Source organism: Triplophysa dalaica, chromosome 20 (assembly GCF_015846415.1).
Source record: "Triplophysa dalaica isolate WHDGS20190420 chromosome 20, ASM1584641v1, whole genome shotgun sequence".
In the NCBI taxonomy this organism is placed as follows: Eukaryota; Metazoa; Chordata; class Actinopteri; order Cypriniformes; family Nemacheilidae; genus Triplophysa; species Triplophysa dalaica.
Genome location: NC_079561.1, coordinates 19,292,185 through 19,312,209, shown reverse-complemented (window position 1 = coordinate 19,312,209; position 20,025 = coordinate 19,292,185). Strand labels below are relative to the sequence as shown.

Here is a 20,025-nt window from a genome sequence, read left to right as displayed (position 1 = left end):
GAGGTATCTCACAGAGAGATTTTGCGCAAACAGTCTGCGGCAAACTGAGGTAAAGTGTCGTCGTTATTTGTGGTAGGTTGTTAAATGACGTCTCTGAGGTAAATGATACCAACAGCTGTAAATATGTAAACGGTTTTTATGGGTTATTAATAAAACGTGATCAGAATTTGTAATGTTATTAATGCAGACAAATAATATTGAAGTATTCATGTAGAAGAGGATACCTGCTATTGTTTCGTCCCAGTCGTCGCTATACAAGGCAAAACAAAAGAGTAAGAATCGGTGAATCGGTGAGATAAGAATAAAATATATTTATGAATTTATAACGAAAGCTGCTAATTTGATATTAATAACGGGTACCGCCAGGTATCGCCTGAATATTCTGTTTTTAGGATCCATTAATTGCGAATCTTATTTAAAATAAATGAGGTCATATGAAATTTTTACCCCAGGAAAAAATAGAGTAGGAATTTCTATTATAACTTGCTATAGTGTTCTTGAACCTTACCACATAATATATTCATAAATATTAAAGTTGTACAGTATTGTACTTATAACAGCAGGATCACACCACAGTTTTTCGTGTGGGGGGTTTTCTTGCGTATTTTAAAATGAAATAAAACATTTCATCATAACATTATACTGTGGAAATGCCTAAAAGTAATAAAATGCACTTTTATACAATTTAATTTGACTCAGAGTCACCATTGCTCAGTATATTAATATTTATCAGATAGTTCCATGGTATTATCCATGTGATAAAACAAGATCATTGTACCATTAAGTGGTACTTTTTGTGCAAGTAAAAAACATTCTTATATGTTTTCAGGCATCCTCAAGTATGCAGGGAAGGATTTCTGTGACGCACAGAATAAACACGGATACTTCAACCTGCGACCAGCACGACACTCCAACGGTAAGGTGGGTCAAACCCAGCGATGTCTTTACAGGTCTGCGTCTGTTTATCTTCTCTGAGGAGGAGAAACCTGCACTCACAAAGCTCAACTCAATCACACGGAGAAAGACAATTATTCTGAGCTCTCTGGGCTGTGAAATTGCTGTTGAATCACCGTTAGCGCGCCGGTGTCATAATCACTGATAAGAGATGCGTGCTGGGATACCTGCCCTTCCCGTCAATTCGAAATGCAAATAACCCGTGCCGCTTTTTAAAGCGGTGATTTCGGACGGGTAGCTGTGGGGGGAAGCAGATGTTGCTCTGCGTGAGCTGCTGTGCCCCCGCCCGCCACGGCAAACCGGCGAGACAAGAGTGATTGGCAAGCTCCGCTGTTGAGCATCACAACGGTAATGAGCGTGTCCTTGAAGAGCGCCGGGCGTTCGCTCCGGTCTGTAGTTACCAGTCATTTGCATTTCAAGTTTAATGCCTTGGCAGAGGGGCATCAATAACGCTCCTGCTTGTGCATGCACGCCGGCACACACAATTCATCACATTGTACAATTCAACAGATGGGTAACTGTCTCACGTCGCCGCCTCCTCCAATTGTCGGCATTCCTCTACAGTATTTACACCTCCCTCTTTCTGCAAAGCATCTCCCTGGTAACAACGAGAACCGGTGGCAATCACTGACCTCCAGAGATAGAGGGAAATACAGAGATCTCACAAATAAAGCCGTTCTTTGCCAACAGCAGCCCCGAAAGGACGGCCAGAGAATATTTAATATGCCAGAAGCGTCGGGCGCAAGCATGAGAGCGTAGCTCCTCAGAGGACAGGCCGGGTGGATAAACAAAAGAGAACGTGCCGAGAAAGTGTCAGGAAGATAATGGCTCGTGTGCATGTCTCCGGGCTGCGGGACAGAAAGTTATCACTCAGAGACAATGGACAGAGACGAGGAGATGCATTGTGTCTCTGTTAAGTTCTTATGTGGCGTCAAAGCGTTAGTTGTGCCCGACTAGACTTTTACTTCAGGCAAGATGTCTGGTCTTCATCACAGATTGTTCTGACTGTGAACTGCCCATTTAAACATGAAGATTAACAACCACTAGAGCTCTTTGTAGTCTTAAATATGAACTGAATTGTACCGCAGTAAAAAAACATAGACAAAATTAAATTCAAATAGTAAACTTTCATCCGTTACAAATATTTTAGACTTAACTCTATCCCATTACATATATTAGCCATGGTTTTATTGTAGTAATGTTTACTAACCATGGGTTTTATGGTGTATTGATTACCATTTGTGTATCCGGTTTTACTATCAAAACCATGGTAAACTAAACTGTGACTTTAGCAAAACTATGGTTACAGGGATAGATCACCCCGAGAATATGTTGTCATCCTTTATTCACGTTGTTTCAAACCTGTATGACTTTCTTCAGTTCAAAAGAAGATATTTTGAGAAATGTCTCAGTGACATACAATGGAAGTCAATTGGGTTCAATGTTGTGTTGATACCATAATGCTCAAAATAAATCTTTGTTTGTGTTTTTCGGGAGAAATTTTATTATTAAAGAATAGTCATTTTTGGGTGATCTATACTTTACTTTGTGGTCACGGTTTATTGTTCTAATGGACACAGTTCTGCTTGTCGATATAGAAGTACTTCGTCAGATGTTTGATGTACTTGAGACCAGAAAAAAAAAAAAAACATTGGTTGGTCCTTTCTCAAAATGCACTCGTTGTATTACAAGTAATAAAAAACCTGCATGTCTCACGTACAGCAATCAAATTCTGCTCTTCTGAAGATCCAGGAAACTAAAGTCCACTTTAAAAACAATCATTATGTCATAATAGTCACATGAGTACTGTAAATCAACACTGTAAAACATGCTGGGTTGTTTCAATCCTCAGTGGGTTCAAATATAGATATTTTCTAGATTGATTAAAAAAAAAATTGTTTTCCTTTTGAAAAGCTCACATATTTTTGTTGACTGAAAAAATATATATTATGCCCATCAACAAACCCTGATGATCACATTTAAACTTTCGACTCTCTCAGTGTACATTGTGTTCGTGAGGGACTGTACAGTGGGCAGTCGGTGATTGTGTTGTCGGAGGCTGAGACTACAGGCCGCTCTGAAGCACACAATGACCACAGGGGCCTCGGTCTGTCAATGTGTGATAAAGTGCCAGCTGTAATGAGTCTGCGGCACTTAATTAGTTTGTGAAACCACCATTCTCTTCTCGTCGCTTCATCGAGACCAGGAGCCACTCAGAGATGTTTTGGTTACAATAATAATTTCCTTACATAATGTCCGCTTTAAAGCTATGGCCTTCCAGTGAGGATAAATCCTCCGTAATGGCCCGACTCTCCCTGTTGAAGAATCCCAACGAATTGATTCAATTTGGCTCTTGAGCTTTAAAAAAATATTCTCACCTTCAGCTAAAAGTCCATAAGGTAGGAGAGCTTAGTAAGCAAACTGTCTCTCTATACACCAAACCGTTCCAGCCCTGTGCCGATATACATGCTAAGCCCATGGTATAGAGGCAGGCGGTGATCGGAATGTAAGCGAGGTTAGAGACTGAGAGAGTCGTAGTGTCGTCTTCACCAGCTCAGCAGGTCTGCTATTAGAAAGGAATGGAAAATCTCTGGCTCATTGCCACTGGACAAACATCAAATTAATGCCATTAAAAGCACAGCAGATATAGCATTTAAATGAGAGAAATCAACACAGGGTTCAAAATGAACATGCGCTGAGCTCCAAATACAACAAACTAAACAAACATAGAATGTCATCTAATGCAACCAACAGTGCGGTGATGTTTGTCGATGTAATCACTATCAATGTGAAGCTTTCAAAGCGTTTGGATAAACAATCATAAAGACTACATTTTCCGCCATAAGACGAGTAATGTGTATTCAAGCACAACGGCTTAATTTAGATTAAAGATGAATTTGAGATGAATGGCTGAATGACCATCACTGCCACAAATTTAAGCCATCAAGAAATATTAACACACAGCTTCATGGCCTTTAAATCAGAATCAACCTCAAGATTCAAATGTGACCTTGGACAACAAAACCAGTCTTAAGGGTCAATTTTGTGAAATTGAGATATATACATCATCTTAAAGCTGAATACACGTTATATTGATGTGTGTATGGTTTGTTAAGATAGGACACTATTTGGACAAGATACAACTAATTAAAACTTTGTAATCTGGAGGTTGCAGGAAAATTGTAATATTGAGTAAATCCCCTTAAAGTTGTTAATCAGAGGTGCTGTAGCAGGCTGTTACTATAAAGAAAGAGGTTTGTTTTAACATTCTCTATTAGCGTACAGCTGAAATGACGTTGTGGTGTGTAGAAGAACCCGAAAGCAGAAATTCTAAGCTTTACGATCCAAAACATGCGTGAGTAACTCCCAAAGAGCAGCAGCAGCGAGTGAAGATTTTGCTGCATCAACTCCAAAAAAATGTGTTTTGATACATTTACAAAATATCTTCATTGAACATGATCTCTACTTAATTACCTCATCCAATTTTGACTCTTTTGCCCCAGATATTCCTGTGCTACTTAAGACTGATACTTAAGAAGATATTCACTCAATTACCCCTTATTTTACATGGAGAATCTGAACGATAAGATGATAAATCGAGATGTCAGCTGTCTGAGAGATGCTGGAGAGAAGAGATGCAATGTTTCCTAAGTTATGTTTTAGCACAAGAGAGCAAAATAAAAGATTCAATTGAAAACCTAGCAAAGAAGTAAACCACAAGCAGAATAAAAGCAAACATTTTAATCAAATAATTTTTGATAATTTGTATCAAAATCAAAACAGTACACAAAATATTTTACCCCCGCAGATACAATATAGAGTCCATTCTAAAGCTGTTGGGAGATCATCAACCCCACAAATTTTCATATTTCAGTCTGTGTTTTTGCAAACAGAAGAGTTTAGGACAGGATCTGAAGTTCACACACAGAAAGATGTCAAATCAGCTAGACACCAACTAACACACAAACTCTATTTACAGAGGACACGGCGGTGGACGTCTGCCGGATGTTTAGAAGCTCTCAAGCAGTTCCATAATCCTCTTCTGCTCGCTTTCTTTAAATTCTTCACTCTTACCGTCACCAATGCTTTCTGCATATTCTGAAACACGAGAGAGAATACATGTTTAGTCATTTGGATGAATTTCATGTGCACAACCAGCCCTGCCAAAAAAAACGTCCTAATGCCGTCTCAACGGACGGTGTGCATACTTTAATCCTGAAATACAGAAAAATCAAAGTGAGAATTTGTATCCCTGAAAGTATTCTTAAAAAATTAGTCACACATCTCTCGACTGCCCAACAGAGTTTATTTCCAACCCCTTCTTCATAAGCTCGGCTGATTTATAAAATCTCTGTCTGGGGTTTGAGGTACTGGGATTTAGGAAGCACCCCCCTTAAACACACCAGAAATCTTTAGGAGCACTTTGCGTTTGATGTGTGCCGTTGAGAGCATGCACTTGACTCCGTTCGTATCGCCCATTTTGATTGAGGTCCGGCTATTTCAGGACTCTCCAGTTTCCAGCAACCTGCAGTGACTGGAACATTGCCCAAGAACCCAAAGAGCTGCAAGCTTTTACCATAAAGACAACATACGCCAAGAACCAGACTTTATCACCCTTCTGGACTTTTTTGTGATCAAGCCAACATTTCACAATCTGTGTCAATGTTCTTGAACTCGATATAACACAGTAAGGCCATTTTTAAAGATCTGCCATTTATCTTTGATGTAGGAAATCCTTTAGCATCTGTTTTCTGTGTGTTGTTTGTGTGAGGGTAAATAAACATTAAGACCGCATGTGTGCGCTTCAGAAATGTGGCATGTGGAAGGCGTGGAAAGGTAGACATGCTCTTGGATTAGCTCCTAAACCCTTCTGAAGCCCAGGGACAGAGAATCAAACCCAAGGAAAAATAAATAAATAAATCAATAAGATGGTTAAGGAAAAAAGCAAAGCGCCTTTGAGAGACTAGCCCGAGGACTGGATATGTGGCGGCAGTTAAACGGGGAGGGATTGTGGGTGTCTGTGCGCTGGATGATTTGAGGGGGATTATCCATTATGAGCTCAAAGATGCTGAAAACTTCCTCCTGCTCCCCGGCACACAGAGCTCAAGGTCACACGCACAACACAACAGAAAGACACACTAATGTACGTGTGAGTCACAGAACCGGCCTCAGAGCGCTGTGGAGTCATTTACTTTTCTGAATATCTGCAGTAAAACATCATCACTACCTATCACAGAACCTCAATTCTTGTGTTAGGCATCCGGTTTAATGCCGCTTCTATTGGTCGCGAATTCGCAGGTCAAAGTTCATCAAACTTGAACGGGCTTGCGTTTCCGGTCTGACACATTCGTATGCGTATGAATGAGAGTTAATGTAATGCATGCGCTTCATTACATAAAGAGCTGTTTTACTCAAAATGCCTTTAAATTAGCAACCAAAGATGATCAAAATTGATGCCCATCACATAAACAGATTGATATATAAAGATTAAACATTTTTCTTCTCATAGACTTTGATGATTAAAATAGCACTAAACTAGGGCTGCAACAAACTATTATTTTGATAGCCGATTAATATAACGATTATTGGACCGATTAATCAACTAATCGTCTATCATTTCAATGACTAATCGGTTACGTTTTAATGATTATTCAGCTTTTGCAACTAGTTAAAACATTGAGTTATACATAATTTACGTAATGAATAAAATCAATTCAGCTTTTGAAATTTGTTTTAATGAACTTAAATCAATACTGGTAACTCTCTTTAAGTTTGCTGATTCTGTCCAACTCGAATCACACAAATACTCTCTACAAACTTTTAAATACAAATAAAATAAATAAATAAATCGGGTACATTACAGTCCAATTTTTTTTTAAATGTAAAAAAATCTCTTGACAGAAGCATTAAGCAGCATTTCTATGACAACAGTTCAGTTTAATTCCCCCCCCCCCAGTTTGTACAACAGTACAAACACTGATTGCCATAATAACGTCTTTGGGGAACCGTTTTTTTTTTAAATGACGAGATAAATCATCAATGTCGGTGAAAGAGTTAATAAAAAAGAGCAAGTAACAGAAGAAAATATTTTAAAAATAAAGGCAAGATATAAGACTCCTATCACTTAACGTCCCTCTCTTATAATCATTTTCCTCTCATGTAATACCTAATAGTGTTATAATAATCAAAAGAGGCTTGACTTCTAAGCCCGATGAATGCTTTGTACTTTGCAAAACAAATAATAACATTGATGTAATTATATGATTATTTTTGTTATTATCATTACTATTATTATTGCATTCTCTCATAAAAATATTTACCTCTAAGTTAGTTAGTTAGCTCTAGATGGAGAACATTCACCTCTCTCCTGCTCATTCTCCTGGATGTTTCCTTTTTAAATGCTCCAGGATGCTGGTTGTGCTGCCGTGAAAGGCAAGTTACGCCTTTCATGCATTGCACACAACTGCCTTTTTTGTTTTCAATTTGGTAAAGCTTTCACACAATTCATTTGTACTCCGCCATAATTCTCGCTGTGTGTTCTTCTACTGTGATAGCATTCGGGAAGGCTGCATTACACTCTAGCGCTACAGTGCCGTAGCGGTTAAATTGTGATATTGCAGGCCCTTAAATTAAGTCACGTAATCAAACGACTACTCGACAACAAGAATATTTGTCGAAAATGTCGACTAATCGTTTCAGCCATACACTAAACTCCAAAAAAAAGGAAACAGCTAGCTAGTTTAGCTTAACAATCCAAAGATATTGCTGATAGTAATACTGTTAATTCACTTTTTCCAAGATGTGGATGTAACGAGACTGTATTACAGGTTTAGTCATGTTACTGTGCATTCGGCATACACCCTATTAAGTATAGGAAGCAAAAAAGGCATTTAAAGGGATTGGTCCCCAAAAATGAAATTTCTTTCATCATTTATTCACCCTCATGTCATGTCAATCCTTCACAAGTTTCTTTCTTCTTCAGAACACAAAAGAAGATATTTTGAAGAATGTCGATAACCAAACAACACTTAATCCCATTGACTTCCATTGTAGGTACACAAAAAGAGATATCTTCAGCAGAAAGAGTGTATACAGATGAACAACCACATGAGAGAAAATAACTGATGACAAAAATGTTGGTTTCTGGCTGTACTGTCTCTTTGTTTTGAACAGTTTTAAATCAAACGGATAAACAGAAAAAGTTTTAAGATCAAAGGAAGAACAATGTTTAGGTTACTGCTTTGAGTGCAGCTACTATAAATTCCCAGCTTTCGTTGGTTTGTAAGCAGAGGAAATTGCAGTAAAACATTCAGGAGGCAAACTGCGATTCCTCTATATTTTTTCCTGTAACATGTTCATCTTGTTTTTGCACTACTCTGGCAGCACATGTACAGAAGCGTGTGACACCTGCGGGTGAAGTACACGGGCAGAACGAGGCAGATCTGACACGGTCACAGGTGCTGCGGAGGCCAGGTGAAAATTTCAATTTCTCAGCCCAGTCGCAGCAGCCCTGTGGGAGGTAGTGGTCCTCCTCACACCAGCAGATCACACAAGACCAATCCCAGAGTATCCCAGAGCTCATATAACACCAATCACACAAACTCAAAACTATACAAGACACAAAAAGCCTGAAGGAGAAAATCTAACTTCTAATGAAATCACTCTAAAATGTTTCCCCCCACATGTCGCTCGAAAATAATTGACTGTTTGATCCCGAAAACTGAAGAGCTTATCAAAATATCAAAAGCTGCTGTTCTTTGTTGACCTTCTTTGATGATTTTTGGAATAGCAGGATTTAAGTCTGGGTTATCTGGAACACTACACAAAAACTGTAGAGATTTTAACCTTTGAAGCAGGACTGCCACTGAAACAACAAAGATTTCAATCAGGGACCAATCTAGAATGTTCTCAACCACTGAGTCATGATCCAAAACCCAAACAAACCTCACAGGTGACACTCCATCAATCAGCTTTAAAAAAGAAAAACCAGAAAACACTTCACAGATAAGTTGTGGCTGAAACAGAAAGCTGTACAATCAATTAAAGTTATTTTGGCAAAAATTGTTTTGTCACTTGACAGTAGCCATTTAAATACTTCACATGCACTCACGCTCGAAAGCACGAACAAATCAACACGAGATTAAAGAAAACACAACCCAGACCACATTAGATTCAGTTAAAACAAAGATACACTGTGCGCATATCAGCAAAATCTCATTATATTATAAATCAATATAGATTACAATTAAAATACACTTATGTTTGATCCAGGGTTATGGTCATTAACTAAAACTATAAAAACACTTTTATTCATTGGAATAAAATGAAGAATTTGGTTCCAAAATGATATATTTTTATTGTGTTGTTATGGATAAATAAAAACAAAACAACTGCAGTGTAATTGATATTAATTGGAATGCACAATAAGAAAACATGATTTTAGAAAAATAAAAAACAGAGTTTACCATTTTGGAACCTTCCTCTTTAAACTAAAACAGGCGTAAAATTAGTTGAAAAACTTGATCAAAACAAAATAAGAAATGAAAGTTATTTGAAGGCTGCATCCGGTGGGGTCGCATTTCTTTGACCACATACGTCATTGAGATATTCTAAATAATAAACTTTGACGATGTATGCGGACGACAAAATTGACATCCGGAGGACGCAGACTTCAAATTACGATGCAGATTCCTTTGCAAATAAACTGAAATAAGTTAGTGTTGTGGCATTAAAAATTAATAACTGGAAATAAATAAAAACTAAACTACACAATAAAATTAAACAAATAAAAAATGAAATGACAAAAGCATAAACAAAAATCTGCTAAATACTAAACTAAAGTTAACATGAAAAATATTATGAAAACCATTAAAATATGAATTAAACTACAGTCAAACTAAAATTCTTAAAAAAACAACGAGCCGTTTTGGTGTGTGGTTGATAAGCGCAATTGTCACCAAGTGCAAGTCCGTCAGATATTGAATGTATTTGGGCCCGAGTACGATCACGCTCTCTCTCTTTTCCTCTTTGTTTTATTTGCTGGCTCTACCATGGTGATGGTTTGGAGACTTGCATTGAACTAGATTGTTTCGTCTTATTGTTAGATGTTCGCTGACTTACCCCAGGCTATGAGTAAAACGTGACATGTGCCGTAAAGCAGGTGATGGACGGAGCTTGGAAACCTACCCGCAAACCAAACTTAAAAGTGTGATTTCAGCCAATAGAGGGCTGTTTAGGTAGCAGCGGCAGTAAAATTCGTCCCTTTAAGAGTTGTCATACCACTAAAATAAATTTGGTGAGATTATTTCAAGGTTGAAAAACAACTCGTTGTTACTTTAAGAAAATATTTGTTAATTTTCGTAAAAAATCTACTTTTGCATTTTGCTTGCTTGCCACTTGATAACTGCAGCAAATTCCTTCATGCTTTTGGCATAGGTGTAACCTGAAAATCAAACCCATAACCTCTGTGATACTGACTCGGCCAGTTGATCAACAGGAATGTAAAAATGTCTAAAGTCACCATTAGCTCAAATTAACAACTCTCTTGTAAAGAGCAACGCTTACGTGGTTCAACACCCTCTGTCGCCCTCTTGAAATGAGCAGCACAGGAAACACATGCACAGCGCGCTCTTAACCTTTCCAGACGGCTGTTTTCATCTCCAGCAGCAGTGACAGCGAGTTCAGGCGAACATCCCCCACACTGATGAATCATTTATGATCACTGAACACGAGCAGGAACACGATTTAACAAGCTGACCATTTCTGAGCACAAAGAGCAGAAAGCACAGCCTCTTGTGTTTTACACATGTGGTCCAGGAAAGAAACCACGAGCTCCAGATAACCTCCAGGAATCAGACACCATATCTCTCTCAGCTAAATCTGCACGACAAAACTAAAAAAAGGATATCTTCACTCAATAACTACATAAGTAATACGCTGTACATTTACACAATTCAAAAATAGCAAATCACCTACAAAATGTGTTGAATATTACATACTCAGGATGAGACAGCACGTGACCACACCAAACTCCCTCCAGATAGCACACTGTTCACTAGACTTTAATAAAAATGATCAACAGCGTTCTTCCCGTGAGAAATATCAGCGCGGTCTGAAAGAATGAGAGAAAAGTCGGCGCAAAGCAGAGAGAGAAAGAGCCGTCAGGACTTAATCAAGGTGCTCCGGGCGGAAAAGTGTGTGAAGCCCAACAGGCAATATTGGTAAGGAAAGAGAAGGGATGGATGAGAAGAGTGAAATATTCTGCCAACACAGTCAGAGGGAATCTGCCTCCGAGCTCTGTTGTGTGTGTATGTGGATTGCCTGCAGATGTGTGTGTTCTCCAGGAACACCTTTACACAATTCACCTGATACTGCGGCGCTTCTTTTCTGGCCTGGAATGTTTATTAGCTTGTTTCTCTAAATATTTAGCAATGTTTCAGCTTGTTAAGACAAGTGAAAGAGCTGGGGGATTGTAATTATTGACAGATCATCGCCCAGGACAATTAACAGAGCCAATGTTTACTCATTTGGAGATTATTGGCATCAGCGTTTTTCTGCCTAAGTGTTCATATTTGGTTTTTAAATATTTTAGAGTAAATATAATCTACAATCATTTCATCTGGCATTATCAGATCGCACAAATTACTTATATAAAAGTATATATCATAGAAATATACATCATCTCACAGAAGTGAGTACACCCCTAACAGTATTGTAAATATTTTATTAGATCTTTTCAAGTGACAACACTGAAGAAACGAAACTTTGCTCAAATACACCCCTAAGTGAAAATGGCCCAATTAGACATATTCCCTCCGCGGTGTAATGTGAGTCTGTAGTGTTAAAATGTGTCAGGTGTGACACTCTCTCATACTGGTCACCGGAAGTTCAACATGGCACCTCATGGCAAAGAACTCTCTGAGGTTCTGAAAAAGAGTTGTTGCTCTACATAAAGATGGCCTAAGCTATAAGAAGATTGCCAAGACCCTAAAACTGAGCTGCAGCACGGTGGCCAAGACAATACAGAGGTTTAACAGTACAAGGTTCCACTCAGAACAGGCCTCAACATGGTCGACCAAAGAAGTTGAGTGCACATGCTCAGCGTTATATCCAGAGATTGTCCTTGGGAAATCCCTCATTGGGGGAACCCTGAATGCCAACATACTGAAGCAGAGCATGATCCCCTCCCTTCGTAAAATAAGCCGCAGGGGAGTATTCCAACATGATAATGCCCCCCCAAAAAGCTGAGGGTAATGGACTGGCCAAGCATCCCCTAAACCCTATTGAGCATCTGTGGGGCATCCTCAAACAAAAGGTGGAGGAGTGAAAGGTCTATAACATCCACCAGCTCTGTGATGTCATCATGGAGGAGTGGAAGATGACTCCAGTGGCAACCTGTGAAGCTCTGGTGAACTCCATGCCCAAGAGGTTTAAGGCAGTGCTGGAAAATAATGGGGGCCACACAAAATATTGACACTTTGGGCCCAATTTGGACATTTTCACTTGGGGGTGTACTCACTTTTGTTCCCAGTAGTTTAGACATTAATGGCTGTGTGTTGAGTTATTTTGAGGGGACAACTCTAATTTACATTGTAGCAAAGTGTCATTTCTTCAAGGTTGTCACATATAAAGATATAATGAAATATTTACAAAAATGTGAGGGGTGTACTCACTTCTGTGAGATACTGTTTATAGTAGCAGCCCAAAAGTGATCGAACCGAAATGGCATATTTGTAGGTTTAATTCAGGCATAAAAATATGAAGAATTCACTTGCAAAACCATTACTTGTATTATGCATTCTAAGTAATATCAATCAAACTTAAGCCAGTTTGCTTTGAATAAGTAATAATAATGTAAACATAAAGCTTTAGAAGTTACCTGTTTTTGCAAATTACTCTTTATATGTAAAGCAAACTTGGTTAAAATATTTAGTTTAAAAAGCGTATCAGGGGATACAAGTTTTATTCTAATATACAAAAAAGTGCAGCGAAAAGAACAAGCTCACAGGTAATAAATCAAACTTGCCCAACTTTTATCAGTTATTCATTTTCATGTTATTTTTAACTAAATCAATCATTCTCCTCTTGATAATAAGTTTGCTCATGTGTGGTTTTGTGTCATTTTGCCAAACGTCTTTCAATTCTCCTCAAAGCTGAACTTCTATTAACACTAAGCTCGACTACACAAAATGCGTGCATCGTCTTTTATAACATATTTGAATAAGATGTGAAAACTTTCACCACTGTCTATATTCACGATGCATTTACAATGATGTATTGAGCACAAATAAACACACACATGGATGATGTGACCCGTTGAGCTCGAGAGTCTCTCTCTGTGTCTGCTCTTCTTACCTCTCATGATATGACGAACAACTTTGACAGATCCTCCTCTGAGATTAAGAATCTGATGAATCCTCTGCTGTAACTACAGGAAACAAACACACACATCATTCAGCATGTGCAAGAACGTTTCTGTCACATGATCTCTGACTGTGTGTGTGTGTGTGTGTGTGTGTGTGTGTGTGTACCTGAGGAACGCCAGCGCTGCAGATCTCCACCATGATGTAACAGATGAGCTGAAGAACGAAAAGTCCAGCGTCCAGCCTGCGGAGATAAAACTCGTCATCCATACTGTCATCGATAATCTCACCCCGACGCACCATATCCTGAAAAAAAGTTAAGAGGAAATCACCGTCAGAAATGTTAGAATTCACATATCAGGAAGCAAATAACTGGACTGACATTCAGACAATTCATCAAATGTGAATGAATTCAATCATAAATGACAATTAAAGGGACAGTTCACCCCCCCCTAAAAAAAAGAAATCTGTTAAAACAATCACCCTTGTGTCATTCAAAACCTGCAATGAGACTCTTTCTACTAAAAGAAGAACATTATAAAATACTAATATTATAAAATGGACACCTCAAAACACACTGATGTTTCTGGGTACACATAAACAACTGACCGTGAATATCATGTCTTTCTCATCATAAGATGACCCAGCGAACCGTTCTCAGATCAGTATAAAGGGTCAAATGCACTCAGAGCTTTTAGCTTTTCAAGCGCTGCTACCAAATCTATAAGGACGGTGACGCTTGGCATTTGTTGTGAGCCATAATTGCAGCGCTTGACAGTAGAGTCTCTCAAGGGATCCCAATCTTTTCAAGCGCAAAACGTTGGCAAGCACACGCGTGTGAGCTCTGTGCCGAAAACAGTTCAACACAAAGAGATGTGCAGAAACAGCAGACTGGTGCAGAGAGCTCAGAAACACAGAACACCAGCTCGGATAGACATGAGGTTTTTCACTGACTCCTGTGAGCCACATACACCATAGACTGGGGAAAAACGCATTTAATCGACTGACTGTTTACCATTTGTGTAAACAAAAATGGCTAAACTAGGGTGACAAGGTGTTTTTATTAGGGATAAAAACGATAAAAAGCAATGAAAGTCAATGGAGTTCATGTTGTCAACATTCTTCAAAATATCTTCTTTTGTGTTCTGCAGAAGAAACTCATACGGATTTTAAATAATGTGATGATTTTTATTTTAGGGTGCATTAACACTTTAAAGATCTTATAATAGTGTATGAAAGCGCTGTCAGATTTCAGGCTGATTTGAATCACTTGCATGTGTTAATCCTATGCATTATATCAACAAAACTCTGTGCAAAACATCATCACAGATGTCAGATGAGGACGCTTCAATCTTATGCACACATTATTCTGGTCTCATAACAGAGGAACAGCCGTCGGCGAGTCAATTACATCACTGCAAATAACACGCGCCTTCACCTCCGGGACACGGAGTGATTTTTAGTCACTTCCCGCCGGGAAACTGCAGGCTGGTACAGGTGCTAATATGACATGCTGATGAAAGCCGAGCGAGACCCGTGATTCAGTCTCACGGGACGCAATGAGGGTAAATTAATCCGAGCGCGCCCTGCCAACGCTTCCAGCGCAAGATCTCACAGCGAGCTCCGGCGCGAACATGCGTGTGTCACGGCAGTGAAACAGAAGATGAGAAAATAAAGCGCAGACCGGTGACTGAATGTGATGGGGGGTTTTATGGGGGTTTGTGTTTAGGAAATGCAATTCGGTGAAAATTTGTAGCTGTTGTTAACCGGTAAAAAGCAGACGGGATGGGTTGGCACGCGCGCTCTGAGGGCTCCGCTACGGGTGATATAGTTTTACGGCGCGCGAGGAAGGCTCGGCACTGGGAGCGCTGGTGCGTTCAGCTGGCGGCCTGCAAACAAGAGAAGACATTTCCCGACTCATAATCCCGTCACTGCTTCTGAGAGGAGATTTATAGGACGCAGAAGACACAGAAACATGCAGAGATGGTGTAGATGTGTGCATGAAACACACACCTCTGAAAGTAAAACAGCTGGGACAATCGCAGAATATTCATAATGTATATTATAGCTCATCATCCAAAAATTAAAATTCTGTTATCATTTATTTACCCTGATGCTGTTGTAAATCTCAGCTGAACACAAAAGAAGATATTTTAAGAAATGACTCAGTGGGTTTGAGTAAGTCAATGGAGTTCAATGATGTTTGATTTACAACATTCTTCAAAATATCTTCTTTTGTGTTCAGAAGAAGAAAGTGGTTTGAAAGCGCATGTGTTTGAAATGACATGAGGGTGAATAAATGAAAGATAAATGATATTTTTGGGTGAACAATCAGTTCAAGCAACATATTTTAATATTGCAATGATTCTAATGTATTTTTTATTTGGTCACTATGTTCCATCAGGAGTGTGTCATGGTCAGACTGGTCAAACTAAGTATATAACATAACATTTCATTGATTCATTTCTGTTAATACATTCTAGGCCTGTGCAAAAATATTGATACATGAAGCTATCGCAATAGTTTTTTTTTCGATAGTGTATCGATCGATACATTTTTAAAATCATGTCATATACAGACGGCCAAAAGTAAGTGGAAGCGAGCATGATGAAAAATATAAGACCGCTTCGAGCTCGCAGAGCTGATGTGTGGGTGACCTTTGGTTTTGAAAATAAGTGGTGGAGTAGTGTTAATTTTGTCAGCTATATTTTATATTAGTGTAAGTTTTAGTTCCACGACGAATACACTTTTTAGTTTTTATCATATTTGGTCATCCTTGTCCTGTTTTTGTTTAATCCAGTTTAGTCGACTAAATGTCTATGCATTTTCGTTTCGTTTTAGTCAAACTTAGTCACTTTTTCGTCATGCTGTATAATAGTTAAAATGGGTATTTTACCCAAAATTTGTTAATGTTGGAGAAGCTGTTTTTTGAGATATTTGTTTTTATATTTCATTATCTATTTTACCAATAAGCACAAATGAATAGAATGTCAAATCATGTGCATAGTTTACTCAACTTCATAGCTTCAAGTATTTCGACAGAAGTCTGATAAGTGCAAAGGCCTATTCATAGACATCCAACCTCCTGACGCCTGAATCAGGTTTGAGGTAAGTTTTGATAGCTGCATCTTAGTCTCGTCATTATTCGTCAACGATATTGCGTGCTGATAAAGTTTTAGTTGTTGTTTAATGGCCTTACTTTTCGTCTCGTCTTTGTGCTGGGAAAATAGTCGTTGGCGAATATTTTTGTCATTATTTTCGTTAACGAAATTAACACGATCATGGAGTATTGTTTGAAGTAAAAATTTTATACCAAAAAGACACAGATATTTATTGTGCTTTCACGGATGTGACACCAGCGCATTTACAGCACGAATGAAGCAGGGGTTTTATACTGCCCATGTTCATTGTTTTAACTGATATACACCACAACGGCCAAGTGACCCACCTTATTCCCCTGTGCTACTAACTTGAGGGTAGAAATCTACAGTTTGGGAACCCAAACCTATGATCTAAAGTCCCTTGCATCGCACATCATGGCCACTCTTCAGAGGTAAGGGATGTTTTTACACTTATCCTTACAGAAAACCCCAGGTGGTGCAGAGCATGTTGTATTTCTCTAATTTTTACATTTTCTATTTAAAGAATAGCAATATATCGCAAATGTGTATCGTATCGAAATACATAGCAATTTATTGTATCGTGACCCATCTATTGTGATGTGTATCGTATCGGGAGGCACTTGCCAAAACACAGCCCTAATACATTCAAACTGTTTGAACACTAGTTAGTAGCTACAATATGTGTTTGGTTAATACGATGGTTAACTGTTTTTAGACCAAACATAACAATATATATATTTCTCCTTTTTAACACCATACCAGGGGCCCGTTTCAGAAAGCAGGGTAAGTGCAAACTCAGAGTAAGTCAACCCCAGAAAACGGAATACTCAGGGTTTTTGGTTTCAGAACGCGAGGTATGTCAAACCCACGACCGCGGAGTAAGTCAAGCCCATTTCAGAAATTGAGGTATCTTATACTCCGAGTGAGTAACCAGAGTAACCTACTCCGTGAACCTAACCTGGTCCGGAGCAGGTTTTATTCCGCAAACCCAGGGTTTGTTACAATCTCCGCCCCCTTTTCGAAGCGCGAGCGGTGTTGAAATGACATACGTCATCTGTTTATTGATTCGTGTTCCTAATCGCACTCTATTTAGTCACACAGAACTTAAAATAGCATGTTCGTTTATTCAGGAACCCATAGAAGAGGAAGCTGCATTAATTCGCAGAGAGTTACATTTATGTCGGGAAGGAATTGTGAGGCCCCGTTTGGACGTTTTATCTTAACTTTTAAGGCCAGTTTAAGAAGTATATTTAACATTTCCCAATCAGTCATCCTACTAGCAAGACTATTTTATTTCTTTAAACTTTCCTGAATGAATGATGTTATTGTATTTCTACCACGGCGTTTAAGTGCCACGTTAAAAATAACAAATTCAAGATTACGAGAATAAAGTCGAAATTTTACGAGATTAAAGTCAAAATGTTACGAGAATAAACTCGTCGTAATACGTATTTTATTTTCGTGAAAGTTGTAGTTTAAGAGTTTAAATTATGTTTAAGTACGTCATCTGAATCAGTGAGTTAATTCGTAGTTCATGTCAGATTTTGACATTTCGACTTTATTCTCGTAACATTTCGACTTTATTCTCGTAACATTTCGACTTTATTCTCGTAACATTTCGACTTTATTCTCGTAACATTTCGACTTTATTCTCGTAACATTTCGACTTTATTCTCGTAACATTTCGACTTTATTCTCGTAACATTTCGACTTTATTCTCGTAACATTTCGACTTTATTCTCGTAACATTTCGACTTTATTCTCGTAACATTTCGACTTTATTCTCGTAACATTTCGACTTTATTCTCGTAACATTTCGACTTTATTCTCGTAACATTTCGAATTTATTCTCGTAACATTTCGACTTTATTCTCGAAATCTTTTTTTTTTTACGACGCCGTCGTATATTTCATATTCAGCTGCTGCCAAGATCTTTTTATTGCAGAAGGATTTCACCTACATGAGAGCGAGAGAGTTAAATATAATTCACATTTTCACAGCTTCAACAAAATAAATATAAAAGTGATTGACATATAAACTGCCGCATTAACACGTGAAGCACTTTTCTCCCACGCCAACTCTCTTTCTTTTGCTGCTGCGGCTGTGTTGCACTTTTTTCTAAATATCTGCTCATATTCACTGTACGCTTGTAACAGTTCCTTCAATTTGATTGGCGAGAAATGAACAGAGCGCTTTTTGTCACGTGCCGTTGCCATGGTGAATCGTGCTATCTTCACTCAATTGATGAGGGCTTTTCATCGCCATGCTGCACGCGCATAACCTAGAGTGAACTTACTCAGGGTTGATTGAACTAACTCAAATCAGCTGTTCTGAAACTGAAAACTCAGAGTAGCGATTCTCTGAGTAAATCAACTCAGAGTTCAGATTTTAACTCGGTGTTGGTTGAACTTCCTTATTGAAACGGGCCCCAGAACTATGGCAATGATCACAGCGAGAGCCAGGTTTAGTTATTCACAGAATAAGGTGTTTTATGTTTTTTAAGATCATTTTTGCTTAAAATCTTAAACTTATCGATTGATTTATTTTACAGTTAGATTTTCTTTGGTTATGTAACCCATCTCTGCGTGAAACAGAATCACCAAGTAAACCACACGCACACATTAGGATGGATGAGACGTGCGCTGCAGGAGTCTGCATCGATGCCCACATCACATACTCACAATACACACACCAATATCCCCCCTAGACGCACGCACGCACACAGCAGACCAACCTGCATGCAACGCCACACACACATAGCAGTCAGCTCTCTCTCAGAGCAATTCTACATTTTCTCTCTCACACACACATCTTTTTCTCACTGAACCTTATAAAATAAAAAGTTTAAAATCCTCACGTAAAGAAACCAGCCTCCGATATGACCACTGAATAACTTACACTGCTATAATATTTGTTTTTACTATTGTTTGCCAAGCCAACTATCACTGTTATCATGACTCAACGAACCTCAACTAGACCTTCACCTCATATCCAAAGTTCAGATAACAACATTGAGCATGGATGAACACAGAACATCCTCATTGCGTAAACATTTATTTCTGAAGTTATGTTTGGAAGCATCAGGGTGAAATCAAAAACAAAACTTCGGGGAAGATGCATTTGAGATACCAACACATGAATCTTAAAGCGGTTCTATCATGCTATGTCATGCATTCTGACTTCTTTACACTGTTAAACGTTAAATCTCATGCTTAACTCTTTCACCGCCATTGACGAGTTATCTCGTCATTAATAAAAAAAAAGGGGTTCCCCGCCAAAGACGAGTTATTACTGCAATCAGTGTTTGTACTGTTATACAGCAGGTGGCGCTATTACACACCTTTGGGAAAAAGTACAGAATCCCAGAACCTAGAACACATATGTTTTAGGGGTTTTTAATGATTGTTCTGAGTGGAATCTGGGCGGAATCTTTGACAAAAAACTTTAATTATCTCAGCTTTTTAATCAAAGTGATGCATTTTTTAAGAAACCTACCCACATCTACGGAGTGATAAAAAACGAACAAATGAAGATAGAAGAATACGGTTTCTCTAGTTTAAAAGCTGAGACTCTGTTCTTTCATTGTA

General features: G+C 38.5%; 1 protein-coding gene and 1 long non-coding RNA gene across 3 annotated transcripts in view; one reads left to right on the top strand and one right to left on the bottom strand.

Moving 5' to 3' along the window:
• The first annotated feature begins 38 nt into the window (after positions 1–38).
• On the top strand, positions 39–5,071 carry LOC130409152 (uncharacterized). 2 transcript variants are annotated; one of them, XR_008904822.1, is made up of 3 exons: positions 39–72; positions 830–916; positions 4,934–5,071. It is a non-coding gene; the product is annotated as an uncharacterized LOC130409152 (long non-coding RNA). The 2 variants fall into 2 exon arrangements; XR_008904821.1 differs by lacking the exon at positions 39–72 and adding an exon at positions 164–282.
• The window catches only part of ctnnbl1 (catenin, beta like 1), a 39,553-nt gene continuing 24,208 nt past the window's right edge, over positions 4,681–20,025 (bottom strand). The window contains exons 14-16 of the mRNA XM_056732859.1: positions 13,485–13,622; positions 13,309–13,381; positions 4,681–5,052 (exon numbers count right to left, since the gene is read on the bottom strand). Of these exons, the coding sequence (XP_056588837.1) occupies positions 4,964–5,052; positions 13,309–13,381; positions 13,485–13,622 (300 nt within the window). The 3' untranslated portion in view covers positions 4,681–4,963. The remainder of the gene's footprint in view (positions 5,053–13,308; positions 13,382–13,484; positions 13,623–20,025) is intronic.